Source organism: Spea bombifrons, chromosome 1, assembly GCF_027358695.1.
Source record: "Spea bombifrons isolate aSpeBom1 chromosome 1, aSpeBom1.2.pri, whole genome shotgun sequence".
NCBI lineage: Eukaryota > Metazoa > Chordata > Amphibia > Anura > Pelobatidae > Spea > Spea bombifrons.
The window spans coordinates 133765116-133780054 of NC_071087.1; the positions used below are offsets into that span (position 1 = coordinate 133765116).

A 14939-nucleotide genomic window follows, 5' to 3' on the forward strand; every position below is an offset into this window, starting at 1 on the left:
AACCTGATCAGAGGTGAATGAATAATATTAATTAATGCTGTTTTTGTGTTATCAAATACACCCACCACTGACTGATATACTGTATATTCATATTCAATTAGTGAATACGGACACCTTGAACAATACTTTGTTGAATGGAACTTTACTGCATCCTAAAATATTATCAGTTCTGATTTGTGAGAAGGTCACTAATATAGTTCAGGCACTAACCATACAACAGAGCCTACAATTCCTTTAATTTTGCGGTGCAACTCCATCAGTGTCTCTGTTTACCTAGTTTTGAGGAGAATTTCATCTTCATATAGTTCCATAGCCAACATAAGTCTATTCTAAAACCAACCTGCATTCAAGTATCTAGTAGGATACCAGGTTTATATATTTTATACACTTAATCCTTAAATATTTGTTTCTCACATAATAATGAGCTGTTACTATCAGATCTAGAAGAGCTAGAAGTAATAGTTGATTCTCTGGGTCAACACCCGAATTCTCAGGGTTGCGGAAGTGGGGTAACTGCAAGGAGAAGATGACCCTATGTGCCCCTTACTGCTTGGAGATGTAGATAAGGCATCAGTGCAAAGGAAGGATCTCCATCCCTGACCTAGAAACCAAGAGTCCTGTTACGTCTCCGTTTATCGCAGTAAAAAAAGCACACAAAATAATACCCATCCACAAATCAGAGCAAATTTATTCACATTCTTCCAAGAAAATGTAAAAAAATATATATATAACTTTAGTTCTGCTGTTTAGGCACAAAATAGTGAAACCATTTATACACAGAACAGTTTAGCTTAGAAAAACTAAAAAATAATCATCTTTTAATTATATATAAATTGATTCGTTCAGAGATCTGATTCCTCTGTGTTCTTCCGTAACCAGACAATAATTTGGGTATTTACAGTGTTGATCCATTGCAGATTGGCTCTCCTATAGCTTTCAAGTTTCTCCAGTAGATTGTTTCTGGTTTTACCCTCCGATGTTCTTATAATGAAATCCTGTACCTATACATTAGAAAGTAATGGAAATATTCCATTAACCTCTTGGTTTATCCACAAACAAATACATCACATATCGATTACCATTATTTTATATGGTTATGTATTTAAGTACTTTAATCTCTTATTACTCACTAGACTGTGCTAATGTTAACTCCTTATTTGTTTCCTAATTCACCAGTGCAATAGGAAGACACATTGTTAATTAATTACATCAGTGTTCAAAAAGTGTTATTTAGTTGGCATTACTATATAAGAGAAAGTAGCGTTCTCTGGTCCTATAACAGATTTTCTGAATTAACAATTCATCAGCTCATCAGGAGTACTCTGTGGACCGTTACCACAGGTTGGGGAAATATGTTCAAGAGTAGAGGTGTCTCACTGATAATAATATATGTAGTCCACTGGTAGGTTAATTGTGCCAGCATAGAAATAATAGAGAGGATGTTACATTTTAAGTAACTTTCACCCATACATGTCCTAACCCAGGGCTCGACAAATCCCATGCGCCAGGTCGCCATGGTGACTGAGAATTTTGTCCTGGCGCCTAGGTGTTTGTCAGCCTGTCAAACAAAGTTTGCACCATGGTGCAATAACGAACGCTGCATCTAGGGATGCACCGATATATCGGTGGCCAAAACAAAATGGCCAAAACGTATCCCTGCAGGGGCCAGACTGCTTAACTGTGTGTTGCTCTTACTGTGCGAGCAGCGTCTCTTGTACTCGCCACAGGAAGCAGGAAATTCATCTCACGTCACATGACTGCTCCATTCCTCCTCCCAGGGGGCGGGACAAGAGAAGCTTGTGCAGAGAGGCAGAGAAAGAAGCAGCAGGGCCCCTACAGAAGTCTGCGAATGAGAAGTCTGCATTGCAGGTAAGGGGGTGAAGGAGGGTGTATCAATGAGTATATGAATGAGTGTGTGGGATAGCATGTTTGTGTAAGTGGGGGGAGGAGCATGGCACAGGGGGGCTCTAAGTGATGTGCAGCATCAATACACAAGGGGGACAGCAAGCCAGGTTTCAGCATGTACTGCTTGCCTGGGCATGATAGGAGGGTGATTGCTGTTAGCAATCACCCTCCTATCATGCCAAGTCAGCCAGTGAATGCTGGAACCTGGGTATGCCTGGGCATGATAGGTGTGTGATTGCTGTTAACAATTTTGGACAAAAAAATCAATAACAATATTAATATATATATATATATATATATGATTGTTAACAGCAATCACACTCCTATCATGCCCAGGCAACCAGTACATGATGGAACCTGGGTATGTCTGGGAAGGACTGTGATTGCTGGTTTTATATATTTATATATATATATATAATATTGTTATTTAATTTTTTTGTCCAATTTTGGGCATGATAGGAGTGTGATTGCTGTTAACAATCATGTATATATTAATATTGTTATTTAATTTTTTTGTTCAATTTTTGTGTTACTTACTTTTAATAAAAGTGTGATAGACACACCAAAATTGGACAAAAAAATTCAATAACAATATTATATATATATATATATATATAATATTGTTATTGAATTTTTTTTGTCCAATCATGCCCAGGCAGCCAGTACATGCTGGAACGTGGGTATGTCTGGGCAGGACTGTGATTGCTGTAAACAATAATTATATATATATATACATATATATATATATATATATATATATATATATTGTTATTTATTTTTTCTTGTACAGCTTTGGTGTTTTACTTACTTTTATTAAAAGTGTGGTTATTTATTTTTTTTAAAGGCGGGGGGGTCATTTTCGGTTTCAGTTTTCAGTCAAATGAATCCTCAATTTTCGGTTTCGGTCCAGAATGTTCATTTCGGTACATCCCTAGCTGCATCTGAAGTAGGGCTACAACAACCAATTGATAAAATCGATAATAATCGATAACGAAAATCGTTGTCAACGATTTTCATTATTGATTCGTCGAATGATCGATTTGTTGTTAAGCTGTTAGCTCGCTTCACCTCCTCCGGGATCGTTTCTCCGCTTCTGCTACGCGCTCTGCAGTCCCCACCTTTATGCAGTCACGTGACCCCGGTGAGGGCCGGATGTGACAAGCTTGGATTAAGAAAGTTCTGCTGCCCACGGAAACTTTTCTGCTACTTGGAACGAGGGCATATCTGAGGTAAGCGAGTGCAATGTGGGAGTGCAATGTGCATTACTGGGGCGAGGTGCTGGGGCAAAGTGTGAGTGCAGGGCAAAGTGTGAGACTGAGTGCTGGGGCAACGTGTGATTGCAGGGCAAAGTACTGGGGCAAAGTGTGAGCGCAGGGCAAAGCGTGAGACTGAGTACTGGGGGGAAGTGTGAGTGTAGGGGCAAAGTGCTGGGGGAAAGTGTGAGTGTAGGGCAAAGTGCTGGGGCAAAGTGTGAGACTGAGTGCTGGGACAAAGTGTGAGACTGAGTGCTGGGACAAAGTGTGAGACTGAGTGCTGGGACAAAGTGTGAGTGCAGGGCAAAGTGTGGGTGCAGGGCAAAGTGTGGGTGCAGGGCAAAGGGCTGGGGCAAAGTGTGAGTATAGGTCAAAAAAATCCTGGCTCCTAGAGTCAAAACAAATTTGTCAAGCCCTGTACTAGCTAAATGACTAGAAAAATGCATGGGTGAAAAGTTACTCCCTACATGACAAGTGCTAGAGGATATAGGACTTAAAAGCTATATGATACATTTTACTTGTATGATTAGTGGCACTGTGTACAACACAGTGTATTTTTTTCTTGGCTTTTTCATTGTGTAATATATAAAGGTTTTTCTGTTTATAGGCTCTTCTGCTTAATTTTGGTTGTTTATACTTACCCCACAACAATTTCTGTAAATATCTAATAAGGTATTAATCTCTTCAATGAGTCTGTTCACTAAAAAGTACAGTGGTCAGTCAAGTTAAGGGTACTCACTAATATACCATTTACATGAGAATCTACTCTCATGTAAATGGTATATTAGTGAGTATATACGAAAGCATGTAGCCTTAAATCTTGCAAGTTGCAGGCAAGACTATGCAAGACAAATGACAACTTGCATGTCCTTGTCTGAAAGGCACATAATTAACCAATTGCCCACCTTCCCCAGCTCATAAGTGATGGCTTACATAAGCTTAAGATTCAAGGACTTAAGGTCATCATGTGCTATCTTTATAAGATAGCACTAAATATAGGTTGAACAAGCGGTGCAAAGCGGTGGACAAGGGGTGCTTTGCAATAGATAGGTGGGGTGTCTAGGTGGGCTTTAAACACGCATTTCATTAGAAGCATGGGGTGAAAGGGATGGTACAAATGGGCCTTTTATTATATTTTATACATATTGTATACTAATTGTAACAATTTTTACCTGCAAATTGTAACTTTTTAATTGTGAATTTGTTTCACATTACACAGAAAACACCATGGAAAGACTGCTACAGAGTTGAAGTGCAATATAGGGAGAGATGCATAAATTTTTTTTTTTGTATAAATACATATATATAGCTAGATAGAGGTTTAAATGAAATTACTTTTTCAGAGCTACCTTCATATGTATATTTTGTCAATGATTTCAAGGGATAAAACACACATATATACCTCTTGGTACTGTGTTTCTGAAATTATTTTCCATCCAAATGCCGGTAGCAATGTTTTATGGAAAAAATCAACGTCTTGAAGCCTAAATAAAAACCAAAGTAGAGATTTAGCAATCAGCCCTTTTCATAATGTATAAGCAAAGTTGGGACTCCAAGACACTCTGGAATCATACAGGAATGATAACTTTACAAATTGATCCCTACAAATTACTCCTGAATTCAAAATGAACATGCATAGGTAGCCTGTTAAGAGTCACATCTAGAAGACATATATGATATAGTACAGAGGTACACAAATACAGTACTTAATCATAATTTTCTGTAGCCCCTTGTTACAGAAGCACAAGAGGCTGCCTTTATGCTAGACAGAGATCCCAAAACATACACGAGGGTACTTGAGGAATAAAATGTATGAATTCTGATGTGACGTGCCATAATATAATATGCAGGTGCAATATTAAAAGCAGATAACATTTCAGAGCGATCAGTAATTAGCAGTGGCGACTCTAGAAACAATATATGGGGGGGGCATTAGATACCACAGTCAAAACTGGGGGGACATTAATCATTTCCACCATTAAATCATACCACTGAAAAAAACATATATACGGTGTATATGTATATGCGTGTATGTATATATCTCATCTTAAAAGGGGTGGGACAAAGATGACGCACGCTTTGAATGTTGGTCTGCTGGCCGCCAGGCCCACGGGCCAGACGGACCACTGGGAAATTTTCCGGTGGGCCAGTCTGGCCCTGTGGCATGGAATAGGCACACTGGCCGTCTTAAAACAATTAAGCGGCCGGCGGAGGTGGTCTTTCGGCCGCTTTAAAACTCGCTGTGCCTGCCCTTGGACCAGGGATGTACCTAGAGTATTTGGCACCTGGGGCAGATTCTGTATGTGCCCCCCACACACACACACACTTTAAAACTGCATAGCTTCTATCGTTAGGCAAACATTGACAGGGGTACAGCATAACTGTTATCATTATATACTAAGGCAGACATTGACGGTGGTACAGCATAACACCTATCACTATATACTGAGGCAGACATTGATGGTGGTACAGCATAACTATCATTATATACTGAGGCAAACGCTGACGGTGGTACAGCATAACTGTTATCATTATATACTGAGGCAAACATTGACGGTGGTACAGCATAACTGCTATGATTATATACTGAGGCACGCATTGATGATGGTACAGTATAACACCTATCACTATATACTGAGGCAAACATTGACGGAGTACAGCATGACACCTATCACTATATACTGGGGCACACACTGACGGTGGTACAGCATAACCCCTATCACTATATCCTAAGCCAACCATTTATGCGGTGTAGGTCTACCACTTCAGTGTCTGGCTTAGTATATATTAGGGATGCAATGAAAGTAAAATTCAGCATTCACTTGGCCGAAACCAAAAATGCCCCCCCACCTTTAAAAACAAAAAAAAAAGTTTAACAAAAAAAGTAACACACCAAAATTAGACAAAAAATCAATAACAATATTGTTAACAGCAATCAAACGCCTATCATGCCCAGGTTCTAGCATGTACTGTTGCCCGGGCATGATAGGAGTGTGATTGCTGTTAGCAATCATATATATATAAATTAATATTTATGCTATATAATGATAGATATAATGATACAGTTATGCTGTACCACCGTCAATGTTTGCCTCAGTATATAATAATAACAGTCATGCTGTATAAATATTAATACTATTAACGGTTCTAGCATGTACTGTTGCCTGATAGGAGTGTGATTGCTGTTAGCAATCATATATAAATATTAATACTGTTATTGAATTTTTCTGTCCAATTTTGGTGTGTTACTTACTTTTAATAAAAGTGTGGGACAAAAATAATCAACTATATATAAAAATATATAATTGCTAACAGCAATCACACTCCTATCATGCCCAGGCAGCCAGTACATGCTGGAACCTGGGCATTATAGGAATGTGATTACAGCCTCCCTATGCCATGCAATCCCCCTCACTTACACATCCATGCTATCACACACACACTCATTCACAAACATTCATTCACAAACATTCAACATAAACTACGCGGCTTAAGTGTTGTGTAGGAAACAGGAAAGCTGGCTCTACACATCCTACAATGTAATTCAAACAACTACCCACAACTTACGGAATGTTAGTGCGCTGCCAATTCTCTTTCAAAAAGTCCCAAGCAATGTGCCCTCCTATATCTTCTGTGGCCATTGACAGGATTATCGCCAAAGCACTTGGTGAGTTCTCTTCCAAAGTGTTCTGTAAATATCTTCCAAAAAACAGTATCATTCTGTATCACTATTTGCATTGTAAGCATACAATTAGATTTTTTATAAATGCCCATGAATACACTTACCAATTGGCTAGACTCTCTGTTTTATGAGCTCCACTAAAGGCAAGATGTAATTATTAAATGTTGGTTCAGCTTTACCAGTATTTCATTAAATTTGTTTGCGCTGCCCAATATATGCATTAGCCACAAAAGCTAAACATTATGATAATCTTTTACAGGTAGCTCTGTTAGTGTTGGTTTTGATGGCCAAGAAGCCCTCATTTTTATTTTCATTCAAGTACTTGAAGTAGGATTTTGATGCTAAGATAATAACCATATTTGCAAAATCTGGACACTCTTCCTATGAAATGTTTTTGATAGCAGATATAGCGGTAGTAGATGGTTTTCCGGATAAAATATATAATAAAGTAAAAACAAGTCCAGGAGCAAGAATAACTTATTTTTTTTAAAAAATATTTATTCAAGCTGGTAATAAAACCTAGTGAAAATATAATATATGAAAAAACCATCTACTACCACTATATCCTAGGTGCAGATCATACCACCTAAGTGCAAAGGAGTGAGTGAGCAATTCCAACATTGCTCACCAAAAAGTGAGTATAACTGACACCATATTCTACTTTTAATTGTACTTTTTATATGGAAAGCACTATGTCTGCCTTTTCTTCGCAATTTCGCATGTACACCATGTTCCAAAAAGTCATCAAAAGGACCGTAAGAGTACGACGCAAGAATATGCCTAGGCGAGGGTCATATCGGCCAAGCGCATATTTGGGGGCTAATCATTAAGCCCCCACAAATTGTGAGCACCATAATTTGGCTTTTTATTTCATCTGCTTGATAAGACATACTACACCATTGTGCTTTTCTGTCTTTTTAATAACCACTATCTGTGTGAAGCACAACCACTACCCCTCTGTAACTACTGTTCTACTATCCAGCCAAGAAGAGGGATCCTTGGCAAGTGGTCTGCGGCTATATAGCTACAAAACAAAAGACTAATTAAACCAAGATTTAAAGACTTATTTTACTACCTAATTGTTTTATCTTTCTAGCGCTTTTACCCTTTCTATTTTATTCCCCACACCTAGAGCCTTAGCAATATCTATTACAGTATAGATGGCCTTTAAGAGCCACAACATTCTCTCTTCCAGGTCAAACTGGTTTTCTCTCGTCAACGTAAGATACTCTGGGTAAGCCTTTTGTAGGCCGAAGCCCAGATTCTTTGTTACAGCACGCTGCTGTAACAAAATGAAGCCTTATTAAAATTAATGCTTGTCCCAGTTAATTTGCACACCAGTTTACCTGTGTCCATATTTAGTCCACTAAACTCTTTTTTTAATAAAATCAAGAGAACGGTAGCAGGTTGAGGTATTTGCCAATGTGATATCTTATTAGATTTCTTACCTATGAATCAGCCAGGGCTCTTTTGTGCAACACAGAGCTTGTTTAAGATAGCTGTGTTCCACATGATCTTGTGCCATTGACTTGTTAAGTATGTTCCATGCAAACTCCCACTGCTTCTCATCACCATGTGCAATGGCATAGCAACTGATAGAATTCCGAATGGAATAAGGTATTCTGATGAATGGAATATTACAGTTAGTTATTCATCCCATGGAAGAACGGTATGCTGCAGACATAACAGTAATTCAGTTAGCAAAAAAATACCCTTTGAAAACTCAGTTTGAAAAAACTTGCTCTTTAGTTTGTTATGACCTAAACATTCTTTTGTGCTAAAATGTGCTTAGTGCAGTAGTCATTGAAGGTTCATTAATTTTGACGGCAATGAAACAGTTATCTCTTTCAACTAATTTTCAAATTTGTCTATAAATAATATTTAATAAATAGTCCTACAATTCACGCTATATCTTCAAACAAATTCCGGCATGGAAAGAGTTAAAATACTGGCATTATAAATGCCCATAGGGTGCCTAGTTTTAAAAAATGTATGATTTGATGGGGTAAATTGAATTGGCCGGCTTCAAAGATGTCCCAAATATGGGACATGGCCACCAAAAAATACACACCTCACAAAGGTGGCCCTTTTACCTCCCAAATAACCCATGCATGTGGGGGTATCACTGCGCTCAGAGATGTCACTGAACCCATACTGGGGTGTTGTTTGACAGGGACATATACCAGGAGCGGTAAATTCATACCTGAAATACGTGTGTGAAAAAAATACAAAGATGTTTTACTACCATAAAGTTTGACAAAGGCTGGTGGTAAAATTAGTGCATGGAAATGGTTAAAATACAAGCATTTCTAATACCTTGGAGTGTCTAGTTTTTAAAAATATATGGTTTGATGGGGTAAATTGCATTGGCCAGCTTCAAAGATACCCGAAATGGCACATGGGGCAGAATGACCAGCTTTGGGAAAAAATTATTTTGAAATAGCAAAACGCTACTGGTACTTATTGCCCCATAACGTGCAGAAAAAGGCAAAAAAAAAAAAAAACCATAAAAACATTGGGTATTTCTAGACTCAGGACAATTAGTAGAATCTATTTAGCAGGTTGTCCTGTAAAAAACAATTTATAATATAGGTGGGAGCACGAAATGTCTTGTCATTAAGGGGTTAGTGGGGTGTTCAATAAAGAAATGAAGGAATATTATTGTTTGTGTTATTAGCTCACACACATTGTGTTTGTCTATACTTGTGACCTAGATGTACATCAGATCACATTTTATAAACAATTAATGCAGAAAACTGGGTAATTCCAAAGGGTTAATTCACTTTTTCTTGTCAAGTTCTGAACTCATTTGTAAAATGTAAAAACACAAATTTTTTTGGGGGGGGATGTAAATGATCATACTCTCTGCTCTATAAATGTCAATGATTTAACTCCCTTCAGGAATCTTGTTTTTAGAAACTGGGATTTAGAAAATCTACATGGATTAAAACTGGATCAACATTAATGTGTTTCTTTCTGTCAACCTATAATATGATTACCACTATATTCTGAATTCTGAAAATGTTAAATGGAGCAAGAACTAGGACATCACCTAAAAAGGTAGCATAAATAAGATTTTTACCAAGCAAAGAAGAAAGCAGCCAAAGTGATATTCATTAACACTCACAACATCTTTTTAGGCAATTCACACATAACCACTTCCTTTGCATTGTTCATTCACACATAAAAACAAAGAATGAAACTCTCATTAAAAAAAAGTAATGTGAAAGAAAATTAAATGTAAAAAAATATTGCAGTGAAGAGGCTTGTGCAGGAATTCTTGAGCAAGTACACTGTTCGCAAAAAAGAATTCTAACTATCACAAACAGGTCTATTCACTAAAACGTGGGTGCATGTAGGTTGGTAGAAAATGTGAGTTTGCAGTAAATTTACAAAAGTGAATGAAAATAAATGTAAAAAATGACAAGGGTGCTTAGACCCACCTATTAACCAAGACAGGGCTCCTTCTTTCCCTTTTTGTAAATAACCTCAAAATGTGTGTATATATATCCCACCTATAGCTCTCTCACCTTTGCTCACTGGGATGATACCCATTGTTTTACTCCAAAATGTGAAGTACATACTATATTTCTCTAATGTACGAACCCAAGACCATTTAAAAGACAATCTTTCTGTGTGTATTTACTAATTACATACGCATTTGTAGATTGGTTGTTCATCCATTTGTTAAAGAGTTCACTTGCTAGATCCAAACAATCTTGCAATCCAAGTGAACAGGCAGCTTTAAAAATGTCATCGATTATTGTACTAAAGCAGAAAAGAAGATTGAATAAAATTAATCATCACATTTAATGCAACAAAGGAAATATAACATGTAACCAGTCTCTGAGGGATTTGGTTTAAAGTCATCATAAGTCATCTGACATAGCACACTATGTATATTATTCCAGTTCAGCACATATCTTGTATAGGATAACCCTGAGAGTTAAGGGAGCAGACCTCAAAATATTGTGTTCTCTAATTTTCTATGCTTAAGGCACCAACACCACCCCCCTTGCTATATCTTCCTGAATCACAAGTGGCGTTCCCCTTAAGGATATTTTAGCCATCCTTGAAGGCAAGAGTTAGTCACTGGGCCAACCACATTCTGGCAATATACAACATACAATTACTTTTTTAGCAAATGGGACTTTTGCAGGCAATATTCTGAGTAGGAAAGACATCAAGGAGCTGTTTCGTATAGTTGAATCACAAATAGCACATAAGAAGCAATACATACTGAATGAAATAGTCATCTGCTGATTCATCAAAATTTCTGCGAACCATACTTGCATAGTGTTGGAATATTGGATTCATTTTGTGTAAGAGATATTTCTAAAAAAAAAACAAAACAAAAAAAAGACATTATAAAAAAGAGCGATTGGAATTAAATACTCAGAAGCAAAACAAAGTTCCAGCCTATGCTGGTAACTATATTACCTAATTTTTACATTCAACATTTTATCTTTTAAGTTTTTTTTCTTCATTTCAAATACACTATACCAGTGTTTCAATCAGACCTACTGCCACAGACGCATAGGGTCAAGCACCACGTAGTCTGCATTCCACGGTCAACTGTAAGTTGTATTATTGTAAAGTGGAAGCATTTAGGAACAGCAACAACTGAGCCACATAAGGTCATAAGAGCGGGGTCACCAAGTGCTGTTTCGTAAAAGTCACCAACGCTTCCACTGGCACAAAAACTGTGCAGCCGGAGCTTCATGGAATGGGTTTCCATGGTCGTGCAGCTGCATTTAAGCCTAGACTCTGGAAGCATAGAAATGTGTTCTGAGGATTGACGAATCACGCTTCTCTGTTTGGTAGTCTGATGGGCGAGTCTGGGTTTGATGGATGCCAGGAGAATGTTACCTGCTTGTCTGCATTGTGCCAACAATGGTATGGGGCTGTTTTTCAGGGTTTGGGCCCCTTACTTCCAGTGAAGTGAAATCATAATGTTTCAGCATATCAAGATAATTTGGACAATGCTATGCTTCCAACTTTGAGGAAGGCCCTTTCCTTATTGCAGCATGATTGTGCCCCAGTGCACAAAGCAAGGTTCATAAAGGCATGGTTGGATGAGTTTGGTGAGGAAGAATTTGACTGGCCCACACAGAGGCCTGGCCTCAACCCTACTGAACACCTTTGGGATAAACTGAAACAGAGATTGTGAGCCAGGCGTTCTCATGCAACATCAGTGCCTGACCTCACAAATGCTCTACTGGATGAACGGACAACATTTCCCACAGAAAGCTGTTATTGCTGCGAATTGGGGGGGGGCAACTACATATCAATGTTTATGTATTTAGAATGTGATGTTATAAAAGTCCCTGTTGATGTAATGGACAGGGTTGTAACACAGGCCCTGTGGTGCAGGGAAAAGTGGTACTTATGGGGCCCCTTAAGACTTCTAAGTGCAAAAATAATGTCTGTACTATTTTATTACCAACCAGGGGCATAACTAGAAGCCTCAGGGCCCCGGTGTGAGAATCTGTTAAGGGACCCCCCCAACCCAATCCACCCCCTTCTCACACCATCTCCCCCCTCCCCCCCCATTCTCAAGCTATCTACCACCTCTCCCTCCCTTCTCACTATCTACCCTCTGCCTACCCCCCTTCTCACTATCTACTCTCTCCCTACCCCCCCTTTTCACTATCTACCCCCCCCTTTTCACTATCTACCCTCGACCTCCCTTTCACTATCTATCCTATCCCTCCCGTTCACTATCTACCCTCTCCCTACCCCCTTCTCACTATCTACCCTCTCCCTACCCCCCCTTCTCACTATCTACCCTCTCCCTTCCCCCTTTTGTAGGTCACTTACTGTGCAGTCCTGTGGTGGGGGCACGAGGCCTCTGTCTCGCTGCTCTGCCGCGGTGCGCACGGCTTCACTTCTGCTCAACGTGAAGTGCCGGCACCCGAGACAGGTGCCTCACGCTCCCACCACTGCAGTCGGGGCAGCGCTGAGGCAGGCGGCAGCGGCAGGGAGCAAACGAGACAGAAGGGTGCCGAGCGGTTGCTGAAAACGACCACTCGGCACCCCTTGGGCCCCCCTGACTGGCAGAACTCCAGGGCCCGGTCACAGTCGCGACCCTGGTAGTTCCGCCACTGTTACCAAGCCCACACAAGGTGTTTGTTAACATACCACTGGCTCATTTATTAAATTATTCTGTTATATAAATGCGGGTAAGCAAATACTAATATTGCAGTTCAATGGCATGATCTAGAACACAGATATTTACACTAATATTGACACCCTTGGTAAATAGCAAAGAATGCTGTGAAAAAGTGTCTTTATTATTGACCCTTTCATCAACAAATAAACAAACATACTTTACCAAGGGTGCCAATATTAATGGAGGGCACTGTTTATTATAAGCAGGATATATACATGCATAGCAGGGGCACTGGGATTTTATGGTCTCTCATTTCTGCTAATGAAATACGTTTTAATATATATATATGTATATATATATATATATATATATATATATATATAAACGTATTTTATCAAGATATAAAATAAAGAACTATTGTATAAAGGTTGCACATCTGCTACAAACGTAATGTTTAATAAGAGAGTTATCCATACCTTGATTAATGGAAAGGAGTCATAATTGATAAATGGGTTATGAATAGACATAAAATGTTTCAGGACTGTATTCCATACAATGACTTCATCTTCTTTCTTAAGGTATTTTGTTAAATCAAGAGCAGTTTCATATTGAATGTAGCCAGCTCTAGAAAAGTAAAATATACAGTTTAAAACATCCTGAAGATTGTAATCCACCAATGAGTTTAGCTATATTATCTTTAACCCTGACAATTTCATCTGCTTGAAAATGGAATCTTTAGCTGATGTTTACATTCTTTTTTTTTTTTTACAACACTCATTTTCTTTTGATATTTTCAACCTTATTACCGTATTTGCTTGATTATAAGACGACCCTGATTATAAGACGACCCTGAATAAATCTGAATCTGAATATTAATTTAGAAAAAAAAAGCCTGAATATAAGACGACCCTATAAGAAAAAAGTTTTACCAGTAAATGTTAATTGATGTAAACTATTTTTTTTTTAAATAAAAGCTGTGATTGAGAAACATATTTTGTTTTTATTTCCTTTTTTTTCAACCTGCCCCCCCAGTTATGCACATCTGCCCCCAGGCTTGCCACTCTGCCCCAGGAATGCCTTATACCCCCTATATGCCACTGTGCCCCATTATATGCCTTTTAACCCTCTAAATGCCACTGTGCCCGATGATATGCCTTTTAACCCTCTATATGCACAACCCCCTACTCTGCCTCCAGAATTGCCTTATACCCCTATATGCCACTCTGGCATTTAGGGGTTAAAAGGCATATTATGGGGCAGAGTGGCGTATAGGGAGGTATAAGGCATTTCAGGAGGCAGAGTGGTGTATAGAGGGTTAAAAGGCATTTCTGGAGGAAGAGTGGCATTAAGGGGGTTAAAAGGTATTTCATAGATCACGCTGCCTCTAGAAATGCCTTATGCCCCCCATTTAACACTCCCTCCCTCCTCCAAACTTACCAGTGCTTCTCAGTCCCCGGTGCGTAGTCCGGGCAGCGTGTAGAGCTCTACTCGAATCGCGTAGAAGACTTCCGCTGCAGCCGGGAGGAGGTGCGGTTAGCAGCGGGGGTTCTCTGCGTCCATCGCGCAGACCTTCCCCGGCTGTCAGAGTTCCCCGGCCGCCCCGGTGCGGGGAACTCTGATCTCTGACAGCTGAGGAAGGTCTGCGCGATGGACGCACACAAACCCCGCTGCTAACCGCACCTCCTCCCGGCTGCAGCGGAAGTCTTCTACGCGAATCGAGTAGAGCTCTACATGCTGCCCGGACTAAGCACCGGGGACTCAGAAGCACCGGTAAATTGAGGGGGGCATAACACAGGAGGATCTTAGTCTCATAGTCAGACCTATTGGAGGTCTGATTATAAGACGACCCCGATCATAAGGCGAGGGGTATTTTTCAGAGCATTTGCTCTGGAAAAAACCTTGTCTTATAATCGAGCAAATACGGTAATTTCACTGATTAGTGACCCATTTGGGTCTGTAAGATATGTTGTTTTATCTGTGTTTGTCA

At 39.3% G+C, this 14939-nt stretch overlaps 1 protein-coding gene across 1 annotated transcript in view; it reads right to left on the reverse strand.

The window, feature by feature from the left end:
• Positions 1-671: 671 nt before the first annotated feature.
• The window catches only part of LVRN (laeverin), a 45155-nt gene continuing 30887 nt past the window's right edge, over positions 672-14939 (reverse strand). The window contains exons 14-20 of the mRNA XM_053474221.1: positions 13429-13576; positions 11081-11175; positions 10498-10608; positions 8289-8462; positions 6726-6857; positions 4561-4642; positions 672-1001 (exon numbers count right to left, since the gene is read on the reverse strand). Of these exons, the coding sequence (XP_053330196.1) occupies positions 843-1001; positions 4561-4642; positions 6726-6857; positions 8289-8462; positions 10498-10608; positions 11081-11175; positions 13429-13576 (901 nt within the window). The 3' untranslated portion in view covers positions 672-842. The remainder of the gene's footprint in view (positions 1002-4560; positions 4643-6725; positions 6858-8288; positions 8463-10497; positions 10609-11080; positions 11176-13428; positions 13577-14939) is intronic.